The 26095-nt window shown below is 54.2% G+C and overlaps 1 protein-coding gene across 3 annotated transcripts; it reads left to right on the top strand.

The window, feature by feature from the left end:
* The first annotated feature begins 1295 nt into the window (after positions 1–1295).
* On the top strand, positions 1296–26095 carry KASH5 (KASH domain containing 5). Of its 3 annotated transcripts, XM_070387342.1 has the most exons (19): positions 1296–1413; positions 2738–2875; positions 6354–6458; positions 6876–7062; positions 7513–7577; positions 8754–8820; positions 9074–9235; positions 9531–9648; positions 9982–10032; positions 16323–16400; positions 16667–16723; positions 17194–17253; positions 17923–17987; positions 18151–18238; positions 18512–18634; positions 20907–20965; positions 22707–22752; positions 24202–24266; positions 24570–26095. In XM_070387342.1, exons 2-19 carry the CDS (start codon positions 2833–2835, stop codon positions 24709–24711), a joined length of 1581 nt encoding a protein of 526 aa, XP_070243443.1. In that variant the 5' UTR covers positions 1296–1413; positions 2738–2832; the 3' UTR covers positions 24712–26095. The 3 variants fall into 3 exon arrangements, with proteins under 3 accessions (XP_070243443.1, XP_070243444.1, XP_070243445.1); XM_070387343.1 differs by lacking the exon at positions 16667–16723; XM_070387344.1 differs by lacking the exon at positions 18512–18634.

Raw genomic sequence — 26095 nt, 5'->3', positions numbered from 1 at the left:
TGGGTCTGGGCTAGCAAAGAGGCCGAGTGAGTGGGTCACGTGTGCATGCTAACTCGCTTCAGTCGTGTCCGACTCTTTGTGACCCTTTGGACTGTAGCCCACCAGGCTCCTCTGTCCATGGGATTCTCCAGGCAAGAATACTATAGTGGCTTGCCACGCCCTCCTCCTAGGGATCTTCCAGACCCAGGAAGATCTCGCATCTCTTAAGTCTCTTAAGTCTCTTGCATTAGCAGATGGGTTCACTAGCGCCACCTGGGAAGCCCGGGTGGGACATCTTTTATCCTAAATGCCCCTCGTTAGGAGTCTGACGGGCTACAGTCCATAGGGTCGCAGAGTCGGACACGACTGAAGCGACTGAGCACGGTCAGAAGTCAATTTGGGATGTAATTCTCGAGACGTAAGAGACGCGGGTTTGATACCTGGATCGGGAAGATCCCCTGGAGGAGGGCATAGCAACCCACCCCGGTATTCTTGCCTGGAGAATCCCACAGACAAGGGAGCCTGGTAGGCAACAATCCATAGGGTTGCAAAGAGTCAAGTGAGATTTAAGTGGCTTAGCATGCACCTCTCTCTAGCCCGAAAAGCTGAGGTTATCTTTCCTCTGCTGCTAAGTCACTTCAGTCGTGTCCGACTCTGTGCGACCCCATAGATGGCAGCCCACTAGGCTCCTCTGTCCCTGGGATTCTCCAGGCAAGAATACTGGAGTGGGTTGCCATTTCCTTCTCCAATGCATGAAAGTGAAAAGTGAAAATGAAGTCTCTCAGTTGTATCTTTCCTCTACTCTTTCCTAAAAGGGAGGAATGAAACCGTTTGGGAAAGAATCCTTCGGGGACCTATTAATACATTGTGACTGGAGCCGCAAAAAAAGGCATGGGAGTAGTGAGGTAGGACAGACAGGACATCATTGTGACGGATTGGCAGCCTGGCACGGAACAGAGGGCAAAAATGACACAACTTAGTGGCTGATAAGAAGTGGGGGGGGGGTGGACAAAGGGTCTCTCAGGCCAAGTTTCCCTTGCCTGGGCCCATTTCACCCAAGCTTGAGGTCGCAGAGAAAACCCCAGCCTTGAGCACTTCTAGCAACCTTAATCTCTTCCGCCTTTATCGACTCAGCCAGTACGCATGCGCCCGCTCCACCAGTCGGGGCACGCCCGGTCAGTCCTACGCATGCGCGGCCTCGCAGGTAACCGTAGCGACAGGAGAGCTCCTTGTCCCGGTGTGCGCCTGCGTCCCGGGAGGAGCCCGGGAGGGGCGTGGCTTAGACCCCTCGTGCGCTCCCAGTCCCGCCCTAGCACGTTTCTTTTTCCGGTGGGAACAGCGCACGCGCATCTCCTCAGGACCCAACTGTCGTTTGTTTGTCGTTCGTGGCCCTCATTTGTGTCCCGAGACTGGAACACTGCGACGTGGCTCCAGGTGCGCCCAGGCCGTGGCGAGGCTTCCCAGAATAGCCGTGTCAGAGCCCCTCCCGAAATCCTGGCAAGCCCCCAAATCCTAAGGGAGAGTCCCCAATATCAGGGCCTTCCAAGTCTTGTTAAAGGTCTTAAAATCCTGACCAAACTTCCTCAGAAATACTGAAGGGAACCCTCCAGGAAATCTCGTAGATGACCCCTGAAATCCTGTCAGAATCGTCTAGAAATACTGTCAAACTTCAAAAACTGTCAAACTTCTCCCTCAGAATGTCAGAGCCTCTAACTGCTCCCAGGACTCAGGGGAGGCTCCCCAGAGGAGCTGGAACCCTCGGCCTGGGAGAACCAGGAAAGATGCTGAGTCCCCCCGAGCCATGAGGGACCTGGAGGTTGGCCAGGGTAGAGAAAAATGACAAGAAGCCAGGAGTTGCAGGAACCACTCTGTGCCACACCAGCCCAAAAGGCTAGGTGGTTAGTCCTGAGGTTACTAGGGAACCATGGGAGGGCTGGAAACAGGAGAAAGATGGGGTTCAAACTCAAGCAGGAGGCCAACAGTTCCAAATACAGGCTGATGGGCGAGAATGTAAGTAGCCCAAGGCACTGTGGGAACCCAGGGACATCACCTAGCCCAGAAACGGTTTCCAGAGGAGGGGACGTGGGAGCCGAGACAGGAAGGGCAGGCAAGAAGGATGTCCCAGGCAGAGACCTGGAGGTGGGAAGAACCAGCCCAGTTTGGTCAACAGCACAGGATTCAGGGTTGCAAGTGGGTTTGAGGGTGGTGGATGCACGTGGGATCAGGCCAAGCTGGGCCTTCAATATCAAGTCCAAGGTCTAGGCTCTGTCCCTAGGGTGCTTGGGAGCCATGGGGCAACACTGTGCAGGGGATGGGCAGGTCAGCGCTTGTGAGGATGAACTGGAGCGGGAGACTGGAGGCAGGAGGCTGAGGAAGAGGCTGGGCCAAGGAGCCAGGAGGGGAGGTTGAGACCTGACCCGAGCTGTAGGGAAGGCAAGGAGGGGAAAGGGAGAATCATAGGGCAGGAGGGACAGGGCTGGGGAACTTGACAAACTGTGGGGAGGAGGGGTGGCAGGAGGGAATGACCCCCACCCACCAGCCCCGCTTTGATCTCTGCCACCCACTCCTTAGGCCCCCATTTTCCCAGCCCACACCTCCAATCCATAAAACAGGTCTGAGCGAAAGCTGCTCTGGTCTTGGCAGGGGTGGGCAAACAGGTTCTGAGAACCCAGAACGGCCTGGGGCACAGGAGGGGCAGGGCGGGTCCCCACCCTCGGGTGGCTGGTTGAGGAGGCCATTCCCCTGTTTGTCCTTCTAGGAGCTTGGGGAGCAGCCAGTCCCTTTTTGGTCCCTTCCAGCGACGGAGGGGAGCTGTTAGCTTCTCCACCAGCTGCAGAGCAGCCAGGGTGGCCCATGGACATGCCAGAGGACCAGGCAGGTGGCCCCACTGCAAAAAGTAAGTGACTGGGCCCCTGTTTGTCCCATGCGAGGGTGGGGAGGGAGCAATGGTGAGCAGGGCACCAGGTTGTGATTCAGGGACTTGGAAGAGCTGGCTTGGGGTGGCTGAGCCTCCACTTTGAGGCAGGGTGGGATGCAGAGAACAATCCTTGATGAGGTACCTGCTGTGTGCCCACCTGTCTGGACACCTTATTTGTTCTGGGGAGGCCAAGCTGCAGGCATAGAAACCTCTGTGCGTGCCCCCTGCCTGCAGCACCCCCTCCAGTGACGTATAGACTCACCGTCACTTCTTGCAGATCTCTGCTTTCTGTAAAGGAGCTCCCCTGTTACTCTCTCTCTCCCCTTTCCTTCTTTACTTTTCTTCAGAGGACTGACATCTCTTCATCTGTCTGTTTAGACTTTGTCTCTCCGACTAGAACGTGAGCTCCACAGAGCAGGCTCAGTTTTATTCACTCTGGTATACCCAGCCCCTGGAGCAGCATTGGCCAACATGCAAACCACATATGTATATATACACACACATACTTTTAAATTTTGTTAATAGCTACATTGAATTAAAAAGAAGAAACAGACAAAACAGATGGCAATAATAGTATTATTTAACCTAATACATCTAAAACAGTGTCCTTTCAGCATACAATCAATATAAAAATGTACTGAAGTTATTCTGTTTTTTTAATACTAAGTCTTCAACATCTGGCATGTACTTTACACTAATGTGAGTGTGTGCATGCTTAGTCACTTCAGTCGTGTCTGACTCTTTGCAACCGTATGGACTGTAACCCACCAGGTTCCTCTGTCCGTGGGATTCTCCAGACTAGAATACTGTAGTGGGTTGCCATGCCCTCCTCCAGGGGATCTTCCTGACCCAGGAGTCGAACCCACATCTCCTGTGTCCCCTGCATTACAGGCGGATTCTTTACCCACTGAGCCACCTGGGAAGCCACTTTATACCAATAGAGCATCTCATCTCACTCTCACCACAGTTCAGGTCTCAAGAATCACTGTGGCCGTTGGCTATCCTGCTGATCGTGCTGCCCAGGAGCAATACCTGACGTATAATTGGAACCCAGTTACTAACTTTTGAATGATCAGATGGACACAGACCAAGGGGGTGTGAAAGTAGCTTCAGGAGGAAGATGTTGGGTTGTCCTTTCTGAAACTCATCTATTAAACAGTGAGACAGCCCAAGGGAAACTCCCACCCTAGAAGAGAGACAGGGCCCCTTTCTTAGAGGCTCCTAGCATCTAGCCTCAAAGCCGGTGTCTTTTCTCTCTGGCCTCAGGAGGCTTGCCAGGTGAAGGCAGGAGGCAGACACCTGGGCAGGCTGACCAAGTGACCAACATCTGAATGTGTAAACTTCATGTGCACCAGCAGAGGGTGTGCGGCCACCGAGGAACGTGTGGCTGCCGGCTGAGCCAGCTTTGGGAGACTCCCAGAGGAAAGGGGAGGGACACACCCAGGAGAGATGGAGACTGAGGAAAGCAGCAGGTGAAGAGAGAGAGAGTAACAGTGGAGTGAGGAGAGAGAAGCCTTGGAGAGTGGAGAGTCGCTGAGTTACGGGAGAAGCAGCACAGAGACCGAGAAGAAGATGGGGGTGGAAGATGTGGAGACAGGCGGGTGGGACTTGAGGGCCAAAGAGATGAGGAGGAGGATGGCAAGAGTCGGAGACAAAACTAGAGAAAGGACAGGACAGACAGACAGGTAGAGACACTGAGGAAGGAGAGAAGCAGAGTGACATCTTCCTGAGGGGCCCCGGGAGGCTGAGGGTCGCATCTGCTCTGTAGATCCATGCAGCTCCTCAGATCCCACAACATCTGGAGCCAGGCAGTCCTGGGTGACCTCACTGGGCCGCAGGGTCCTCCTGCATAATGTAGGGGGGCACCACGTCTCCCCTAACTGTAGGTCCTGCTCCCTTTCCCTAGAAGCCGAAGTTCAAACCCAAAGGGGCTGAATTTTTAGCTCAGTACAGAGAACGCTTGAAGAGTTAGTGGGATGAGAAATGGCAGTCAGATGTTGAACATGTGACCTTGGGCAAGTTTCCCACTTGTCTGTGCCTAAGCATCCTGGTTTGTAAACTGGGACTAATCATAGCAGCCACTGTGGTTCATGTCAAATGCTCAGAAGAGGCTTAGTGTTAGTCGCTCAGTCGTGCCCGACTCTTTGCAACCCCGTGGACTGCAGTCCACCAGGCTCCTCTGTCCATGAGATTTTCCAGGCAAGGATACTGGAGTGGGTTGCCATTTCCTTCTCCAGGGGATCTTCCCAACCCAGGGATCGAACCCGGGTCTCCTACACTGCAGACAGATTCTTTACCGACTGAGCTACAAGGGAAGCCCCCAGAAGAGGCTTGGCTCCTAGTAAATGCTGGATAAATGTTCAGTTTTATTATCGAGCTTCCAGATTTTATTAATATCTTATCTCCTCTCTAGGAGGGAAGTAACCCCCTCACCCACCCACTCATTTTCCATAGGAAGAAACTGAGGCTCAGAGAGACTGAGTCCCTTGCCCAGGTTGCGCTTGAGTCTGCCAGACCTTGCAGCCTGCACTCTGCTATACCCAGCATTAGGGGCAGGGCAGGGAGCTTCAGCAGTCACTTCCAGCCCTGGGAAAGATCTAGTGGGTCCAGGGGTGGAGACTGTATAGGCTCTTTCTATATCTTGGAACATTTTTTGAGTGCTTCTTTGTGTGGGCACAGTGAATACAGCAGCAGACAGACCCCAGGATGTTCAGTTGTGCAGAGGTGGGAAGCAGGAGGTGCTCTTCACTTACACAGACCTCACCCTCCCAGCCCCAGGGAGGGGGAGGATCAATCTATCCACCCATTTTACCGGTGGGAAAACTGAGGCTCCAAAAGGAAGACAGACTTGGCCACAGTCCTGTGGCTGGAACTCTGAGGTTGGAACCGCTCCCCCACCATTCACCCTGCCTGGATTGTCCCATCCCCCTTTGTTTCAGGCCCCAGCCCGTGGGGTGCTGATGACGCCAGCCAGCCTCGGGGATGTGGGGAGGAGAGACCCAGCCATGAGGCGGGCTGGGAGACGGGAGATCTGTGGGCAGGCGGGATCGATCCAGGCTGCCCGCGCAGTATCGGATTGTTCCTGGCTCCTGGGCCCCCTTCACCCTCTGCTTCTCCCAGAATCCTCTCTTCTTCATCCTCCTCTGCCCCTCGCCCCCTCTAAGCCAGGGAAGAGAGGAAAAAAGGCTATAAGAGGTTTTGTTCAGTATTGTGGGCTCCTGAGCCGATTGGACACAAGGGATTAGACAGCGGGGGCACTTCCTGGCCTGAAAGATGGGGGGGGCCCACATTCCCAAATCGGGGGATGGGGAAGGTGACTCAAAGACCCTCACCTTGTGGCCCCCACCAGCCCAAAGCCCAGGCAGCTTGGAATGAATTCCTTCCCCTCTGCAGGAGCCCCTCTTTGTTCTTCATCGGCCCCCTCCCCACAGATGGGCTGGCCCTCTTGTCTCCTCAGTGTACCTCTGGGACCAGGCAGAGGACAGAAGCCTGGGGACACTGCTCAGCTTAGAGGAGCAAATACTCAACTCCACGTTCGAAGCTTGTGACCCCCAGAGAACAGGTCAGAGAGTCAAGGAATAATAAGGAACAGAGCTGGGGGGCTGGGAACTGGGGGGCCACAGAGAGAGGGATGGGCTGGGGTGATGTGGGTGACTGGGAAGCTTCAGGAAGGAAATGGATAGGGGACGGTGGGGGGAGGAAACCTAGGGGAGGAGGGTAAGCAGAGGAAGGTGGGGCTTTGGAGCCTGGGGAAGGGGGGAAAGGCAGCCACTGGGGGCTTGGTGGGCTCAGCTGGTCCTCTTTGGTCCAGCTCTGAGGTGCAGATGACTGGGCCCCGTTTCCAGGTGAAAACGTTGACTCGGGGAAGAGGAGGGAGTTGCCCAAAGGGCACGGTGCAGGGGTGCCACCAGCCCAGCCAGTGGTCCCCACCCCTCCCCCTCTCCTGGCCCAGCCTCCCTCACAGCCTCTCTGTCCCCAGGCACTGTGGCTGTGACCCATCTACTAGCCTACCTGGAGGCCGTGACTGGACGGGGTCCCCAGGATGCTCGCCTCCAAACACTGGCCTGCAGCCTGGACCCCAGTGGGGAGGGCCCTCAGGCCACCGTGGACTTGGACACCTTCCTGGTGGTCATGCGGGACTGGATCACTGCCTGTCAGCTGGATGGGTGGGTCCCCGCACCTCCATCCCCCACCCCAGCCCCCCTCAGAAAACCTTTCCTAAGATCTAAGCTCATACCTGCTTACTGCAGCCAGCACGCTTTAGGCAGAGGGACCTGCTGTGGTTGGAAGGAGGCTGAGAAGAGAGGAGAATAGAGATGAGGTTGGGGTGAGGGGAGGGTCTGAGGACAGAAATGAAAGGGGCTGGAGAGAGGAGAAGGGGGATGTTGAGGGGCTGACAGAGGCCCCTCCCCAACCCTCCTCCAGGGGCAGTCTTTGCCCCTCCTGCTTTTCCATCTGGCCCCAGGCGCTTGCCATCTGGCCTCACCTTCCTCCCCACGGTGCTTGCTCTCACCTGACCTGGCCCCTCCTCCCATCACCCGCAACCCCCTGTCGGAGGCTGGTCAGGATCGGGGGAGGTGGCTGCAGGGGCCCTAAGTCTCATCCCTTTGATACAGGGGATTAGAGCTGGAAGAGGAGACGGCCTTCGAGGGAGCCCTGACCTCCCAGCAACTGCCATCTGGTGAGATCACTATATATAGAATGAAGCAGGCAGGCCCAGGGTCAGACAGTGGGGGGTACTTCCCATGGGGCCAGAGCAGGGGATAGGGCCGGACCCCAGAGACATTTGTTCTAACCTAGCTTTCTAGGCACCTCCATGACTGCCTCCCCACGTGCCCTGAGCTTTGGTGTTTGCTTTTTTTTCCCTCATTGGTTGTTTTCAACTCCTCCTCCTGACACCAGCCCTGCCACGGAGGTCCCTCCCACCTCTTACCATCATCACCCCTCCCTGCACTCTAGTTTCTGCATCCTCTGTCCCTTTGGTCTTGTCCCCATCTCCCGCCTGGCCTGGGCTCAGGCTGTTTCCTCAGCTGACTTTCCACGTCTTCCCTCATCCTTCACTCGGGGTAGGGAAGCCCTGGTGGGGAAAGCCTGGGATGCTGCAAGTGAAGGTCCCTTTCTCTCCAGCATCCTCAGCACAGATCTGCATCCCTTCCCTGTAGAAATATGATTGTGACTCATTACCTGCCCTCTTGTTTTGTCAGTTGATTTGCTCACCATTCTGCCCCAAAGCCTTCAACACAGGAGGTGCTCCATAAAAAAGTGCTGGTGTTACTGGTGTTACATTTCTCCAGCCTTATAAAAACAAAAACCAAAAAATAGAGCTTTCTTAACATGCTCTTGAACCTCCTCCAACGTGGCTTGGGGGCAGTCAGGGGAGGGTTGTGCGAAGGAGAGAAGATGTTAACTCTGGGGGAGGAAAGACCCCTTTGGGGCTGAATGGGGAAAGGACAGGAGGGAGAGGCTGGAGGCCAGGGTGGAGGCTGTGGTGAGGGTCCAGGGGGAGAAGGTGAGAGGCCCGAGGCAAGAGGAGGGAGGGAGCCAGGACGGCCCAGGGGCTGGGTGAGTAAGTGGGGGAACTGAGAGGAGAGACAAGGTTCAGGGCAGCTGGAATGCTGCCCAGGGTCTGGCGTGATGAATGTAGGGTGGTTGGGCCCCATGGGGAAATCTAGCCTGAGCTCAAGGTGCCCATGAACAAGAGGCTTCCTGGAGGGTGGTATGAGTGCAGCCCCAGAAGCAGGTGGGATCACCTAGAGTGAACGCAAGGGTGGAAGCCAAAGGAGGACCAAGGCTGGAGTCCGGGGGTTGCTAACATCTCGGATCACCTGGGAGCCCACCACCCTCTGTCTCCCTCTAGGATGCCCAGAAGTTGAGGATCCGGCCAATCTGGAGAGCTTCGGAGGCGAAGACCCCAGACCTGAGTTGTACCTATCCTCAGTCCCTCCCTGCCCTCCCCCTGCCCATGCCCTCCAGCGGCCTAGGGCCCAGGGCCTGGCCTAGGGCCTAGGGTCCTCCGGGGAGTGGGTGAGGGAAGCAGGCTGGGCTAATAGCTCAGGGAGAACAGGGCTGTCTCCTGTTTGTCTGGAGGAGCCAATTTCCCTGCCACCGGCACCTACCCAACCTGGGGAACGGAGGCCAGGGCTGCGGACAGTGACCCTGCCCCTTCCCTGCCCCCAGGCCTGCCACTGCCGACCTGCTGAGCAGCCTGGAGGACTTGGAGCTCAGCAACCGCCGGCTGGCTGGGGAGAATGCCAAACTGCAACGTAGTGTGGAGACAGCCGAGGAGGGGTCCGCACGCCTCGGGGAGGAGATATCAGCCCTGCGCAAGCAGCTCCGCAGGTAGGCCAGGCCCCACGTCCACCGTCCTGCACCCTCCACGTCCTACCTGCCCACAGGCCCAGGTTCCCTCCCACTTTCTTGGTATTTGAGTAGAAACTGGGTCTCTGTCGCCCACTCTGTCTCTTTCCTTCATTTCTCGCTGGGTCTCTGTGCTCCTCTCTGTAGGTCTCTGTACCCACCCCTCTGAGTCTCTGAGATTTCTCTGTTGCTCTGAGGGGATCTACCTCTGTGACCTCTACCTGTGACCACAGGATCTTCCTCTCTCTCCTGTGGCCTACCTCCCCACCCCCACCAGTACCCAGCAGGCTCTGCAGTTGGCCAGGGGCGTGGATGAGGAGCTGGAGGACCTGAAGACTCTGGCCAAGAGCCTGGAGGAACAGAACCGCAGCCTTCTGGCCCAGGCCCGGCACACGGTGGGTTTTGGGCAAGGGGTACAAAGTTGTTCTCTTCTTCCCACTTTCTTGGAGTCTGAGCAACAGAGCTTGACTACAGAATGGGAAAGGGCAAAGGTCACCCAGGTCTCCCTCAATCCCTTTCCTGCTCACCCCAGACTTTGAGTAGGATGCTTGCCATCCCTCTCATGACAAAGGGGGACAGCAGGAGCCAGCAGGGCTCCTCAGACCCGTTCCCCCAGCCCTGCTCCTCCATGACCCAACCTGAGTCATGTTCCCAGGGGTGGGAGAAGGGCAGCGTGGGGGCAGAGGAGCCCCACAAGAAGCCTTTGTTCTCTCTTTGGGTTTGGTCAGGAAAAGGAGCAGCAGCGTTTGGTGGCCGAGATGGAGACTCTGCAGGAAGAGGTGAGCTGAGGCCCAGCACCCCCTCCCACCCCTTCCCCAGTCCTCAGGATCTTCCTGCCTACTGCCTCCCCAAACACCCTTCAGTCTGGTGAAGGAGACCCCAGAATCACAGTAACGTGTGAATGTCCCTGAAGGTCATGTGGCTGCATGAAAGGGCTGCTACAGCTGAGAAGAGTGTGGGGCGCCTGGCTGACTCCTGGTTTTGGTGAGGCTGCTGACATCAGCCTGGGCCAGTCCGCCTCTCTGTCTGCCTCGGTGTCCTCATCTGTGATAAAGGGCAAGATATCGGACTCTCCCTGGTTGGATTGTGTGAAATTTAAACAAGGGGATGATTACAGCTCGAGGCACAAGGCAGGACACATGGGAAGAGCTCCCTAGAAGCTAGCTGTTACTGTTCATGTATTAGTATTTTTTTATGATGGTAAGAAAACAGGCCTTATAGTCAGCCCTGATTCAAAGTCCATCCCTGCACAACAGACAGCCTGCAGGCGGGTGACCTCCCCTTCCCGAGCCACAGATTTATTCTGTAAGAACAGGAGAGAAGGGTATCTGTTCATTAGGATTGTTGTGGGAATTAAATGGCCTCTGTTATCCCGGAACCTTGCACATAACATGAACAGGCCCAGTCCAGCCTCAGGTCAGATTCAAGCCTCATTCTATCCGAGACAGAAAACATTATCTTAATTAATTCGCGGTCCACTTAGTCCTTTTAGGGGGAAATAAACCCTACACACAAGGTGGCATCTAAGCTGCTGGAAACCCACGCAGCGTCTCAGTGCTCCTCACTCAATGTCTGTTCTCTCTGCTGGTCACAAGATTGATGCTCTTTGTCCCATCTGGTCCTCAGCCTTAGTCACCACTGCGTGCTGGCATCCACTGGGAGGCTGACATTGCCTTCTGGTCTCTGGGTGTACCGTCCTCACTGCATGTGATGGTGGTGGCCCTCGTTTGGACCCCACGACCGAGGAATACCACTAGGGGTTCTCCACACCCTGTAGGGGCACAGAGGAGATCTAACTGCTTTCCTGTGACTTTGTGGCTACAGGGGCCTCACTGGGCCTTCTAGGCTTTTAACTCCTCACACCACCACCTCTATTTTCTTACTCACATATGTTTCTGGTTCACAGACTGAGCTAGGAAACAACCTCCAGATGATATCCCAGAGGTTCTGTGGTTCAACTATATCCATCCTCCTCTCCAGCCCTCTAACCGGTTGCTTGGGGCTGGCCTGGAGGCATTTGCACTCTGTTTTTCTCTTCCTTGACTCTCCTGAACTCCTCCCCAGCCCTGAGAATCTCTGCCCAGTCCAAGCAGTAATACTCATTCCGTCTGGTATCTGTTCATTAGTTGCCCAAAATCTCTTTGTCCTATGTCTGTATTATGGCTTTTACATTCAAACCAAAAAGTATTCCACTACTGTTCCCTGGCTCTTTCATGAAAATTCTCTCTGTTTAGGGCAGTGAGAATCTTGCTGCAGAACAGCTACCATGGTGTGAAGCATGGGCTGCAGGCAGGATGTGACTGTTCTTTCCAGAACATTTCTTTTTAAGAATAAGGAGAGAGACTTCCCTGGCAGTCCAGTGGTTAAGACTATGCACTATTCAGGGGACATGGTTTCAATCCCTGGTCGAGGAACTAAGATCCCACAAAAAACTTGAAAATTAAAAAAAAAAAAAAAGAAGAAGAACAAGAAGGAACTTTCCCTGAAGCCCCATGATGGGATCTCCCTCTTATATCTCATTGGCCAAGAAGACTTCAAATGATTATAGCCAAACCACTCCCTGGCATGGGTAACACAGCCACTGACAGGTCTGGACTACTTTCAGCTCCAGGGAAGAAAATGCCGAAGACGCGGCAGCTTCAATATGAAGAACATTAACTGACAAGAGGTTTTGAAGGTTCTGGGCTAGTCTGGCAGCTTTTTGGCTTGTTTGTCTGCCTGTGGCCTTAGGATCCCAGATGGCTGCAACAGCTCCAGACGTCATGTTCTCACTCAAAGCAGGACAAAGAGGGACAAATGCTCCTCTCGTGGCTCTCTCTCTCTTCATCAGAAGGAAAAATTTTTCCCGGAGCACCCCAACTCAACCCCTGCAGCGACAAACTTCTCTTACATCTCAGTGGATCACGTGACGAGAGGCTGGGCCTCTGCAGTGGGAGGCAAGCGAGTAAGAGGCGGTGAGAATGGCCTCTGGGTTAGCTGACCAACCAGATTCCGGGTGTCCGGAATCTGCTAAGATTTTCATCTTGATTCACCTCTAAGCCTGGGGCTGGGACCCCCTCTCCCCGACTCCCGTGGAGAGTGGACCCCCCAGGAAAGCAGGGCAAATGGCAGTCAGCGGTGGTCTCTCCTTCCAGCCCAGAAGGCCTGCTGCCAGGTGAAGTGCTCTGAGCAGCGCCTGGGACATCCTAGGCGCTCGATAAATCAGCTATTCTTGGTTCCCTCCCCCTACCTTTCCCCTCTCAGCAGCTGCCTACAGAGCATCTATAGATGGAGTTCTCAAGTTACCACAGAATAATGCTGGAGTAAGGGACACTCAGACACTCAGCTTTCCTACAGACCCCACAGAGCGGGCGGGGCTCAGGTTACTGCAGAAGAAGCCAGAGCGGCTGAGTAACCAGGTTTCCTGCCGAGCGGCCCAGAATCCAGCCTGCAAATCCCAGCCAGGTGGACAGATGTTGACACAGCATTCCTGGCTCCGTCCTTCCTCCGCCCTTCACCTGGCAGCCCAGGCCCGCTGAGACACAGGGAGTGAGGGCAGCTGATGGAAGACTTGGAGCTGAGCTGGGTTGGAGTGAGGGAGGAGCTGGCCTTGATTTCCCCGGGGGCACCAGGAGGAGAGGTGTGGCCAAGGAAAGTTGACTGCCTCTGTGCTTTGAAATGCTTTCCCCATATAGAAACTCAGTGCAGGGCTTCCCCCGTGGTCCAGTGGTCAAGAGTCCACCTTGAAATGCAGAAGACAGTGGTTCGATTCCTGGTCTGGGGAGATTGCACATGTCTCCGGGCACCTAAGCCCCTGCAGCACAATGACTGAGCCCACACTAGAGAGCCTGCAAGCTGCAACTGCCAAGCCCATGTACTGCAACCACTGAAACCCCCACACCTAGAGCCTGTGCTCCACAGCAAGAGAAGCCACTGCAGTGAGAAACCCACACGCCACAGCTAGAGAGAGCCGGCATGCAGCAATGAAGACCCACTACAGCCAGGAAAAGAAGTGCTGAAAAAAAAACAACTCAGTGCAGCTTGCTAGGTTTTTGGTGCCTGGAAGCTCTAGGCTACAACTTGGTCCATTTTATCAGGTCCCATTTTTGGCAGGTGTGAGCTGCCCTCTGTTGGCCCCCTTATTTTCCCAGATAACTGCCCTCCCTCTCCCTTGAGGACTCAGCCTCAGCACAACCTCCTTGAAAAGCTCCCAGAGGGTTTTTGCAAGGAGGCTGTGGGCTCCCACAGGGTCCAGGTCCTAGGCCTCCTCAGAGTCTACCTTAGGCATTATTATCATATGCTTCTGTGTCAGTCTCCACCTCCAGTGATGAGCAACTTGAGATGAGGGGTGAAGCTGGTTCCCCATTCTCACCCAAGCTCCAGAGGAGAGTGAGAGCTAAAAGTGCAGGATTTGGAATCAGACTTGAATTTGACCTTATTCTCCATGTGAACTTGGTCAAGTTTCTTAGCCCCTACACTCCTTAATTTCTTCTGTAGAACTGGGGATGGTGACAGTGTAAACATGAATAGTTGGGACAGCCAGACTTTACATTCTTCTGATGCAGATGTGCCATAGTTATGGGCATTGTTACATTGTGCCATTGTTGCTCGACCATGTTGAACATCGTTGTTCAATTGCTGAGTCATGCCTGGCTCTTTGTGACCACAGTACTGCATCACACCAGGCTCCTCTGTCCTCCGCTATTTCCCAGACTTCGTTCAGATTCACATGCATTGAGTCGGTGATGCTATCCAACCATCTTGTCCTCTGCCCCTGCTTCTCATTTTGCCTTCAATCTTTCCAAGCATCGGGGTTTTTTCTAGTGAGTGGGCTCTTTGCATCAAGTGGCCAAATTATTGGAAGTTCAGCTTCAGCACCATTCCTTCCAATTAACATTCAGGGTTGATTTCCTTCAGAATTGACTGTTTTGGTCTCCTTGCAGTCTAAGGGATTCTCGAGATCTCCAGCACTGCAACTCAAAAGCATCGGTTCTTCAACACTCAGCCTTCTTTATGGTCCAGCTCTCACATCCATATATGACTACTAGAAAAACCATAGCTTTGACTGACACAGATAGGAGAGTAGCGCCCAAGAAATCTTCCTGCCAAAATATTGAACAAAAATCTGAACAAGGCCCTGGATCTATCCATCAGTTTATAGGGAATAATGAGGCAGGAGGAACATGGAGACGGTCCTGCACAGGAAACAAGAAGACAGTAAAGCAATTCTACAGGGAAAATAACCTGGTTTCTTCCACAAATGAAGGGCCTGGAGAAGTGCCCGGATTGGGAAGGTGGGGGAATCACTGCCGGGTGAAATGAGACATTTCAACCAAAAGCCATGGTGGACCTTGTCTGGATCCTCATTCAAACAAACTAAATGTGAAAAAAACATTTGTGAGACAACCAAAACCAAAAAAGAGCACTAGGTGTGCGATGATACAAAGGAATTATTCTTAACTTTGTTGAGAGTGATCCTTGCGTTGTGGTCTTACTAAAGGAAAAGTCTTCAAGTAGCAAATAGAAATGCTGGAGTAGTTATAGGTGAAATAATAAGCCTGGGGTTTGCTTTAAAATAATCTGGTTAAACAAAGCAAACTCTTGGCGCATAGAGAAGAAACAAACAGGGAAAATGTATCTAATTACTGAAATTGGGTGACAGATAATGGGAGTTCATAATTTTTTTTTGGCAGAGTCAAGCAGCTTGTGGCATCTTAGTTCCCTAACCAGGGATTGAACCCCAGGCCTTTGCAGTGAAAGTACAGTCTTAACCACTGGACCACTGGGGAATTTCTGGGTTCACCACTTCATTAGTTTTACTTTTGTGGGTTAAAAATTCATAATACAAAGTTTTAGAAATGTCTTTTTAATATAACACCAAATTTTGGTATATGCTAGGCATTGTTCTAAATGTGTTTGTGTTCATTAACATATATTAAACGTGTATTTGCATGAATTCCCATGTATATAACCTGGGCAAAGTTGCTCAGTCTTTCTGTGAGCCAGTTATTTTTGTCTTCATTTTATCTATTTTGGCCACACCTCACAGTTTGCAGGATCTCAGTTTCTGTACCAGGGACTGAACCCAGGCCACCGTAGTGGAAGCGCCAAATCCTAACCACTAGACCACCAGGGAACTCCCATCTTTATCCTTAAAAGAGGGCACAGAAGTAAGTTAGCACTGGCAAGGTGCTCCGTAAATGTTAGCAGTAATTATTAGTTCATTTAATCCTCACATGCATCCCATCATAGCTCCATTTTTGCAGCTGTTTTTATTTTTTCATCTGCAAATCAGAGCTGAGATCCTATAGGATTGTTGGAGGGATTAAATGGGCTGAAACATTAGGAAGAGCTGAGCACAGGGAATCGGAGAAGGCAATGGCACCCCACTCCAGTACTCTTGCCTGGAAAATCCCATGGACAGAGGAGCCTGGTGGGCTGCAGTCCATGGGGTGGGTAGGAGTCGGACACGACTGAGCGACTTCCCTTTCACTTTTCACTTTCATGCATTGGAGAAGGAAATGGCAACCCACTCCAGTGTTCTTGCCTGGAGAATCCCAGGGACGGGGAAGCCTGGTTGGCTGCCGTCTATGGGGTCGCACAGAGTCAGACACGACTGAAGCGACTTAGCAGCAGCAGCAGCAGAGCACAGGGAATAGGGGGATGGATAGAGGAAGAGATAGTTAGGGAGTTTGGGATGGACATGTACACACTGCTATATTTAAAATGGATAACCAACAAGGATCTACTATATAGCACATGGGACTCTGCTCAATGTTATGTGGCAGCCTGAATGGGAGTGGAGTTTGGGAGAGAATGGATGCATGTATATGGCTGTTCACCTTCACTGTTCACCTGAAACTGTCCCAACATTGTTAATCGGCTATACCCTGATAAAAATAAAAAGTGAAAAAAAAGTCTTAGGAAGGCTGCCATTGAAGGATAATTAAAGCCGCATCTAAAAGGCTCAGAAAAAAGAAAGAGTGCCAAGCATGAGGCCTGATGCACATCATGTGCTCAGCACATGTCTTCTCTGAATATTAACATGGCCATTTGCTGAAGTGATCGTGACCAGGGTCCCTTCTTCCAGAATGGGAAGCTCCTGGCCGAGCGGGATGGAGTGAAGAGGAGGAGTGAGGAGCTGGCCTCGGAGAAGGACATCTTGAAGGTGCCACCCCTCCCTAGTGCCTTGACGATTTCCTACCTCCCCAAGGCCCGTTTTTACCCTCACCAGTTTCAGCCCCTGTGGTCTGGTGAGATCAGGGACTTGACTCAAGCCCTGAGGTCCCCAGGGCCAGTGGGCAGCTCACTGAAGTCCCCCTCGGTGTAGCTGATGTCCAGAGACATGAAGGGAGGTTGAGGAGAGGAGCTCCAGAGAGCGGGATAGGCCAGGGAGGGCAGGCCAGACAGATGGACGGGCTCCTTCCTTGGCAGCGGCAGCTCTATGAATGTGAACACCTCATTTGCCAGCGAGATGCCATCCTCTCCGAGGTGAGTGGGCTGGAGGGAAATGTGCCTTTGATGTGTCTCCTGCCTCAAGTCTACAAAGGAAAGTCCTCCTTGGCTCTGGGGCTTCCCAGGTGGCACTAGTGGTAAAGATCCCGCCTGCCAGTATAGGAAACATAAGAGACACGGGTTCAATCCCTGGGTTGAGAAGATCCTGTAGAGGAGACCATGGCAACCCACTCCAGTATTCTTGCCTGGAGAATCCCGTGGACAGAGGAGCCTGGCGGGGTACGGTCCACGTGACGGAAGTGACTTAGCCATGCACGCATACTAGACTCTAATGCTTGGAAACTCAGCCCAGAGAGGTCAGAGGGTTTCCAGGGAAGCTGATGCTCTCTTCAGGTCTCGCTCTGCCCCCAATCCCATCCCATCCATCCGAACCCCCTTCCCCCGGACCTGACCTCAGGGTCTTTGGTGGGTTGAGCCCAGCCTCAGTCAGCTTTGGGCTTTCCCAGCGCACTCGCCACGCGGAGAGCCTGACGAAGACCTTGGAGGAGTACAGAGCCACAACCCAGGTAACCCCCTGGCCCGGCCACAGGCCGCGCTTCTCTCTTGCCATCTCTGGGGTGTCCTGCCTCCTGTGTCTGATGATCTTTTTCTGAGTCTCCACCTCTTGTTTCTACCATCACTGCTGTTTGACTGTGTGCGTCTCTCTCCCTCTCCCCCTCTCTCTGCATGTTCACTTTTCCTCTGTCCTTTCTCTCTCTCTCTGTATCTCCATCTCCCATTCTCTGTGGGTGATTTCTCACAGCATCTCCCCTGCCCCTGTTTCTACACCTCTGCCTGGCTGGTTTCAGTCTCTGCCTCTCTCTGGGTCAGTTCCTCTGTCTCCTGGGGTGACTCCTCTCTCTGTCCCTTATCTTCAGAGTCTCTTGCACCCCATCTGTGTGTGATAGGGGTGTAGACACCCCTTTCTGTGTCTCTCGTTTTCCCATGTGTTTCCATCCCTGCTCTCCTTTTCTTAGTTTTCCTGACTGATAGGTTAGATTCCGGGTTCCTGTTGCTCTTTACCTCTCTTTGGCTTCCTAAGTTTCTGCTACTGTTTCTTCCCCTTCTCTCCTTGTCTGTATGTGTATGGAGGATCCCAAAGAAGTCAAAGGAGTGGACCTGGCCTTGGAAGAGGAGCCCAGTCGTGGGGCTGGGGAAAAGGCAGAGCCAGGGATCCTTTACTCCTTCCTTTGCAGGAACTGAGGCTGGAAATCTCCCACTTGGAGGAGCAGCTGAGTCAGACCCAAGAGGGGCTGGATGAGTGAGTAGAACGACGGGGGAAGAGGAAGCAGGAGGGGAGCCCAAGGACAGGGAGCCCCCACCGTGGCCTCCAGCCCCAAGGTGGGCAGGGCAGTAGCCTCATAGGCTGGCTGACAGGTGGTTGGGCATGGAGGCAGCCTTCCCTCTCCTGACTGTGTGGCCAGGCTATCCGAAGGGGCCCAGGTGAGGAGAGTGGACTGCACCAACCTGCTGCCGCCGTCGCTGGGTGTGGAGCTCCAGGCCATTCAGCAGGTGGGCCTGACACCCCCAGAACACCCTAAGCCACCACCAGCGGCAACTCTGACCCTGCCCTGACTCTCAGCCCACCCCGTTTCTCCCAGGACCACCTTGGTTCTTAACCTCATCCCTACCCCAGTCCTTGGTCGGGGCACCAAACCCTTCCCGGTGCTGCCTCGCTGACCCCCAGCCACCCTCATATCACTCCCCCCGCCCCCATCCTCGTGCCTCAGCCCATCTCCATGCCACCCCTGACCTCTGCCTTCACTGGCCTCTCCCTGGCCTCAGAAACAAGAGGAGAGAGCCGTCGATCTCTCCAGCCCGCTGTGTGGAGTGTGGCCGTGGGAGGAGGTGGTCAGCGAGATGGATGGGGAGGAGGGGCTTCCTCCTGAAACCCCTCCTGGGGGGCAGGTGAGCACGGGAGTGCCCTGAGACCGCCAGGTCCAGGGGCTGGGAGCAGGGCCCAGGACGCTTTTACTGTTCCCCATCCCATAGGCAGGTGTCGACTGAGGGCCTGATGGGTGCTGGCCTCAGAGCCCCTGGCCAGACAGGACACCACCCCTGCCCTCCAGGGACTGGCCTGCTGATGTGGAAGTGAGCCAACCAAACATGCAAATTTCATGGGGGTGGTGGTGGTTTCAAAAACACTGTCTCGGAATCACCTTATTTAAAATGTTACAAGGTGGGAAGGGAGGAAGTGAACTGTTCTTCCTGATACCATGTAGGTACTTTAAGCGTTTACCTTTTGAATACAAGTCACTTTTAAGAAAAAACTTAACAAGCCCACTCTGTAATCCAGAATCCAACAATAGCCATCATTTTATGACTTCTGTATTTACCTGAACAATATTTCAGACCTCATTTGAAACAATGAAGACAGCTCATCTTCAGTGTTCACAGTTGAAAAGTGAGATTTGTAATCTGTTAGTGACAGGAGGATTTTTTTTTTAAGAAAATATTGCTAAAAGTTCTGTAAACAATGCTTTATTGTCTTGAAAATCATACTGCTTCCTAGCTGCTCACCACCCTTGAAAGAGAAAGTTTCTCTGTTCACTTTTTCCCTGAGCTGAGAGAATCTTCTGTTGGATTCCTCGCTGCCCTCTCCCACTGTCTCTGAGGGCTGTAGGCGCCCTCATCCCTCACCCTGTTATTCTTGGGAAACTGAGGCTCAGAGAGAGATCACACAGCTTGTGGGGGCCACAGCTGCATCCCTCAGGGGAAGCATACATTTTAAAAATTATATTTAATTTTGGCTGTGCTGGGCTTCATTGCCGCGAGGGCTTTTCTCTAGTTGAGGCCAGCGGGGGCTGCTCCCTAGTTGCTGTGCGTGGGCTTCCATTGCAGTGGCCTCTTGTCGTGGAGCATGGGCTCCAAAGCAAGAAGGCTCTGGAGCACAGGCTTAGTAGTTGCGGCACACGGGTTTAGTTGTTCCTCCATATGTGGGATCTTCCTGGATCAGGGATCAAACCCATGTCTCCTGCAATGACAGGCAGAGTCTTTCCTGCTGAGCTGCCAGGGAAGCCCACGGGTGCACCTTAGAACTGCTGCTGAGAGCGCTCAGGTGCCTCCTGGAGGGGAAGACTGAGCCAGGCCTCTGGGTACTGCCTGCACTGGGTCCTGGGGACCCCTTGGGGCTCAGGACCTGATAGATCGTGAAAATGGGCCATCTCAGTGCAGGATGATCTGTGTGCGAGGGGGTCGGGGGGTGGGCCCTGCGGAAGCCCAGAGAAGGGAGTGCCTGTGTGGAGTAGGAGATACCACAGGGAAACTGACACTTGAGTTTATATTGAAGAAAAAAAAGAGAGAAGTTAAGTGGTGTGAGAAAGGAGAGGTCTTTCAGGCAGTGGGAACAGTATGCAGAGAGGACATGGGAGCGTGAAACCACATAACACGTTTGGAAGGTAGAGGGCAGTTGGGGGCGACTAGCCAGAGATGAGGTAAGGCCGGATCATGAAAGGAATCCCCTGCCAGTGAGGCTGAGAGGCTGTGCCTGGGGAGGGGCAGTCAGCTCTGGATGTACTGCACAGAAAGATCCCTCTGGGGCCACATGGGAGGCTGGGAGGCCAGGGAGGAGGCTGGGGTAGTGGTCCAGAGTTAGAGGATGAAGCTGGAGCCAGGCCAGGGCCCTGGGATGGAGAAAAAGGGACAGGCAGCGAGAATTAGGCAGGGGAGACAGAGCTGCCAACTCACCAACAGGGGGCTGAGGGCTCTGGGTTCTGGAAAAGGGGGTAGACAGAAAGACACTGAACCTACCTTGTGACCCCCTAAGGGGAGCATCCTGAGGGATGAGGGATGCTGCCCCGGAGGCAGTGGGTGCACAAGGGTGGAGCTCAGTGATGCATTTAGAAAGGTGTCTAGTTGGTGGTTGAGGCCACAGGCAAGGCTGGATGTCTCCAGAGAAAACAGAGAGGGACGTGGATGCCCACGACTGGGGACCTCAGAGGAGAAGGGGGTTGGAAGGGAAATGCTGAGCCTCTTTGGGGCCCAGACGAGTGAGAGAGGCTTGTGAATGTGAAAAGTTCAGGAGGACCTGAATTCCTGGTCCCAAAGGAAAACTGGTCCAGTTTCAGGCTTCTGCCCCTGGAGGGAAGGTAGAGCCACCCTCGAGGAGGAGCCCAGGAGAAGGGCAGGTTTTAGAAGTAGGTGGGGAAGCCCAGGATACCTAAGCTTTTCTTTCCCACAGAGAAACTTGCAGGAAGAGTCAGCGCACCCTCAGGAAGGAAGGGAGGAGCCATCGACGAGGTAAGGAGATTGGTCTTCCCTGAGCCATCCCTCTGCCCCAGGGTGACTCTGAGATGGCTGGAGTACAGGCCTGGAAGAGCCCCAAGGGAGGCTTACACAGAGGCGTGACCTCTGGGTGCCTCACTCCCACAGAGGCGACCCTGGGCCCGCGGACCAAAATGAATCAGACCAGCCTTACCCCCAGACCCTGGTAGTTCAGGAGGACATCTAGCCCCTGACCCCGCCTGAGGGGAAGACTTGAAGGAAGCCCTGCGTGGGGTCCTCTGGGAGTGATATTCATGTAGGAGACCCGTAGGCAAGAAGACAGTCATCAGGCGGATGGGACAGCTCAGTCACTCAGTCACTGTGACTGAACACACTTCTCCAAGGCTCCCAAGGAGCCCTGGGGCAAATGAGACCCAGATTGTGCCCCAGCAGAGCGCTCAGACAGCTGGGAGACCCTGGGGTCTGTGTGATCACACAGCCTGGGTTCAGATCTCCGCTTAGTTACTCTGATGGGATGGGGCAAGCCCGTGCCCTGTGACTGTTAATCGACTATTACGAGGCTTATGTGCCACTTCCAAAGATAGGGAAAGCACCGGATGTCTGGGCCCACCCTCCTCCACGGGGCCTCTGCCTCCCTGCAGGGCCTCTCTTTCCCTCCTCCCCTCTTTCAGGCTCCTGGCTGTGACAGCTAATGAGGCTGCCTGCCACGGCCTCTAATTGGACTTGTCTGGGAAAGCTGAGATTGGGCGGGATGGGGGCCCCCGGCGCTGTAACCTCCCCCTGCGTCACCAGGAAATGGAAAGAAGACAGCGCTGAGCAGCAGCGGGGACCGAGGCTGGTGCAGAGGCTGGGCATCCCAGTCTCCCTGGGGCGGGGGGAGGGCAGTATGGCCCACAAAGTGGGAAGCTGGGTGTGAGGGAAGTGGTGAGTCCTGTGGCCCAGGGCTCAGATACTGAGAGGGGCCGGGCCCCCCCCACCCCACGTAGAAATCCCAGGGGATCAGACAGCTGGTTATCTGACTGGACCAGAGGCTAGGGGCCAATGAGCCTGGGTGCCTTACTGAATCGGAGTTGAGGAAACAGCTGTATCCTGAGGGTGTGGGGTCTGAAACTAGTGGCTAAGGCTGGATCGCCGGGTCCCCGGTCCCCAGTAAAGGTGGTGATGGGTGGTGCAGACGTCTCGGTTTCCAAGGGACGTTGGGGCTGGGCAGCTTGTGTCTTGAGTCCCCAGAGAGGCGCCTGTTTCAGGGGCTCAGGCAGCTGTGACCACGGGGGGCACAGAGGCTGGGGCTTCCATACCTAAGAGAAATGACTTGGGATAGGGGTGGGATCCACAGAGTTGAGTTCTGGAGTCAGGGAAGCCTCAGCTGGAGTCCCAGTTGCAGTGAGACCCAGACTCCCTGAGCATGGCCCAACCCACCAGGCAGGAAGCTGGGGCAGGAGGCAGGGTCTCAGAGATGTCTGAGACCCAGAAGCCTCTGATCACCTGGGGGACCTGCTGGGAAAGGAGCAGCTGAGAAAGCCAATAAGGTGGAGGGGCCCCTGACCCTTTAGGGGTCACACACAGACTCTCTGGGGAATTTGGTGAAAAAATATAGATGCTAACCTACACGCAACGGTCTGCTCGCGGGGCTCCAGGGCACCCTCCAGGTCCATGTACGTGAAGACCCCCTGCTTTAAAGGTCCTGCCACACAGCTGGTGAATGGGAGCCAGGCAGGGGAGACGGATGCTTGCAGTGACTTTGTTGTCGCCCCAGGTTGCCCAGAAGAGAGGAAGAGGACGGAGCAGAGATCCAGGTCATGGTAGGCAGTCCCCAGCACCAGGCCCTCAGATGAGGCCTCTGTAGTCACAGCTCCTCCCCAGCCCCTGCCCACACCCCCAAGCAGACAGAAAAATCGTTTGGCCGAGAGTTAACAACGCCCTCGCTGTAGCTAATGAGAGCAGACGGTGCTGTAGTGGGAGGCTTCAGGCCAGTGGGCAGCCAGAATGTTCCCAGGGGACCCCCACACACACACTGCACACGGGGCCACAGCCTCTACGCCACATACGTGGCTACACCCCCGGATTGCGGAAATGCACACGTATGTACGCCCACACTCCGGAAGAGCCAGACCTTCCCCGGCCAGCCCAGAACTCCTGGGGCACCGCATCTGTCATAGCTGCCCTGCCGGCACCACACACAGCAGCTCCTTTGCTCCTCAGAGCGGCAGGTGACAATCCTGGTGCTCAGGCAGAGGAAGGGAGGGAAGGAAACGTGAGGTCAGAAGCCAGAAGGTGTGCCAGCTTCCATTCTGGGCACCTGGGACTCTTCAGGGTCCACACTGACCAAGATGCTCTCCCTGGCCCACCTCTTTCCCACCACACCACACTCCCGTCTGTGGAGACTGGGGCCCACCTCGGCTTCCTCATGGCTAGTGTGACGACGATCTTACCCAGCTCCCATGGTGGGGATGAAGGTTAAGGATCGCATCATAAAGTGCCTGGCACAGAGCAGACGCACAGTAGGTGACAGAGGTGAAGACAGTGGCTGAGACCAGGGTGTTGCTGGAACTCCTCATTTATTATTGTATTGTTACTGCCATAGTCATCATCCCCAGACCAAAGGCATGCATGAGAAAGCCTGAGATCTACAGAGGGAACACCCTTTCAGAAAGACACAGGGAAAAAGAAACACATGGGGGATGAGGTGGCAAAGTAAGGAGTATTGGGGGCTTTAATCTTAAAATACCTGCTGGGCCCGGTGTGGGGCAGGAAGATGGACCCAAGGAGTGTCCATGCTGCACTAGGCGCAGGCCAGGGCTGGGTTCCTGGAGGAGATAGTCTTTGACCTCAGGGGGCTTGGGTACTTCCAGAGTCAGACAGAAAATGGAAATAATAATACTGAGTAGCTCACATGGTTACTGGGTGCTGTCCACCAGACACTGTTCTAAGCCCACCTCCTGATAGTTTAGGTTTTGCCCACATTTCTCTCATTCATTTTCCACTTCAGCCCTTTGAGGCGGGCGTTGCCATCTCTTCTGTCTGGCAGATGGAGAAAGTGGGGCCTGACAGGTGGGGTGATTTGCAGGCGACACGCGACAGGAAACTGGCAGAGCTGGGAGCCCGGCGCAGCAGCGTGTGCTGGGGAGGCGCTCGCACTGCACCACTGTGTCCCGCCCCCTTCCGCGTGCTCACTTCTGTCCGGTGGGCTGACTCGAGCGCCTCTCCTGGTCCAACAAACCTGAGGCCATTTGTCCCCTTTGTCCTTCCAGGTGGACCTCCCCTTCCATCCAGAAGACTCACACCCTGGAGACATCCTCGGAAACCCTCCTGAGAGGTAGCGGGACCCAGGGGCCTGGGATGGGAGTTGGGGGCCAAGGAGAAGACCAACACCATTGCCCTGCCTTCCTTTGTCCTTAGCAGCCCCTCAGAACCAGAGCTGCAGCAGGCCCTGGTGCCCATGGTGAAGGAGCTGGTCCCAGTCAGGAGGCCGGTCTGGGGCCAGCTCTGCCTGTGGCCCCTGCACCTCCGGTGGCTCAGGTGCACCCCACAGCATCTCCAGAAGGAGGGTGGTGGTCAGACATCTGGGACACCACGGGCCCCCCAGGGCGCCGCCAAGCACTGTGCTGCCTCCCCGCAGGGTCACCCGGCACCTCCTGATCCCAGCGCCACTCCTGGGCCTGCTGCTGCTGCTGCTGCTCTCCGTCCTGCTGCTGGGCCAGTCCCCGCCACCCACGTGGCCCCACCTCCAGCTCTGCTACCTCCAGCCTCCTCCAGTGTGAGCCATGCCCCCTACCCCTGCAGAGCAATGTCTAGTTCGGTGACTTCCTAGGGCTCTTTCTCCTGTTATTCCCGTGGTCGTGCTACTGTGACTTGGGATTATCCCGCTGTCAGGGACCCCAGATACAGTGCTCCAGGAGCCACACCTCTGTATTGGGTTTTTATGTGAAGTCTCTTGGTTTTGTAATGATAGCAAAACGCTAGGGGTTATAGTTTCCTCACAAACCAAGTCTGAAGAAGGGCAGCTGTCAGCCCACAGCTCAGTCTCCACAGCACTGGGGCAGAGTGCTGTAATTCTCTCTACCTCTCTTGGCCCTTCCCTTGTGCTCAGGAGATGACACTATAGCTTCACAAGTGATGTCTGCAGGGAGAAGTGGACACACATCCCTTCCTTTTTATAAAGGAAAGCTATAGCCTTCCCAGAGCCAGCAGCAGACTCTGCCTTGTTGGCCAGAACTGTTCGGCATGACCACTCCTCACTGTAAGGGCAGCTGGGAGACTCCTGGCAGAAAGAGGGAGAATGAGATGTGGGCCACCACGCACACACACACACACACAAATGTCACCAACAGCAGGAAAGGATGTGCTCTTTGTTCATTCAGCTCATTCTTAGTGATCATCTATTTGCCATGGCTAGATCTATAAGACAGAAAAGCAGACCCTCCAATGCCAGGCTGAAGAGTGTTGATTTTTTCCTGAGGATGACAGGGGTTTGGGGATGTTTTGTTACTTGTTTTTGGTTATTTACTTTGTAATTAAGCTGTAACTGACATACAGTGATAAATGGACAAATCCCAAATATCAGCTGGGTAAATTATTGTACATGTAAACACCCATGAAAGCAAAACCCAGGTCAGGATATAAAGCAGTTTCAGCACTGCAGAGACTTCTTCAAGAGAGCTTTGAGCAAGGGAGGGATCATGGTAGAGGTGGCCCAGGCTCTGTGAGAGCTCAGAAAAAGCACCTATCCCCGCCTGGAAAGTTAGAGATTTCTTTCCAAATATGGGACAGATTTTGCATTTAGTCTTGAAAGATGGATAAGGTTGGTTATAGTGAGCAGAGGCGGCGAAGCGTATCCCAGGCAGAGGGAAAAAATGAATGTGTAACGACCAGGTGGATGGAAAACTTGTCTGTGTGCAGAAACATAGCACTATGTTGCTTGAATTAAAAAAAAAAAAAATGAAGCCAGAGATGGATTTGATGCTTTAAAGTTGAGAGAAGTAAGATGGGTAGACAAGAGTCCATTAAGCATTTTGAACACCAGCTTGAGCTGTACTGCCAAGTGTCTGAGAAAGGGCTCTGATCAGAGAAAAGGCAGAATCAACTCTAGGTGGGAAAGAGACCGCCTGAGCCTGTACAGGGGATGGATAATGGAGTGAAACTGGA

Source organism: Bos mutus, chromosome 18 (assembly GCF_027580195.1).
Source record: "Bos mutus isolate GX-2022 chromosome 18, NWIPB_WYAK_1.1, whole genome shotgun sequence".
Lineage (NCBI taxonomy): Eukaryota > Metazoa > Chordata > Mammalia > Artiodactyla > Bovidae > Bos > Bos mutus.
Note: the sequence above shows the minus strand (reverse complement) of the source record. Positions and strands in the feature narration are given on the sequence as shown.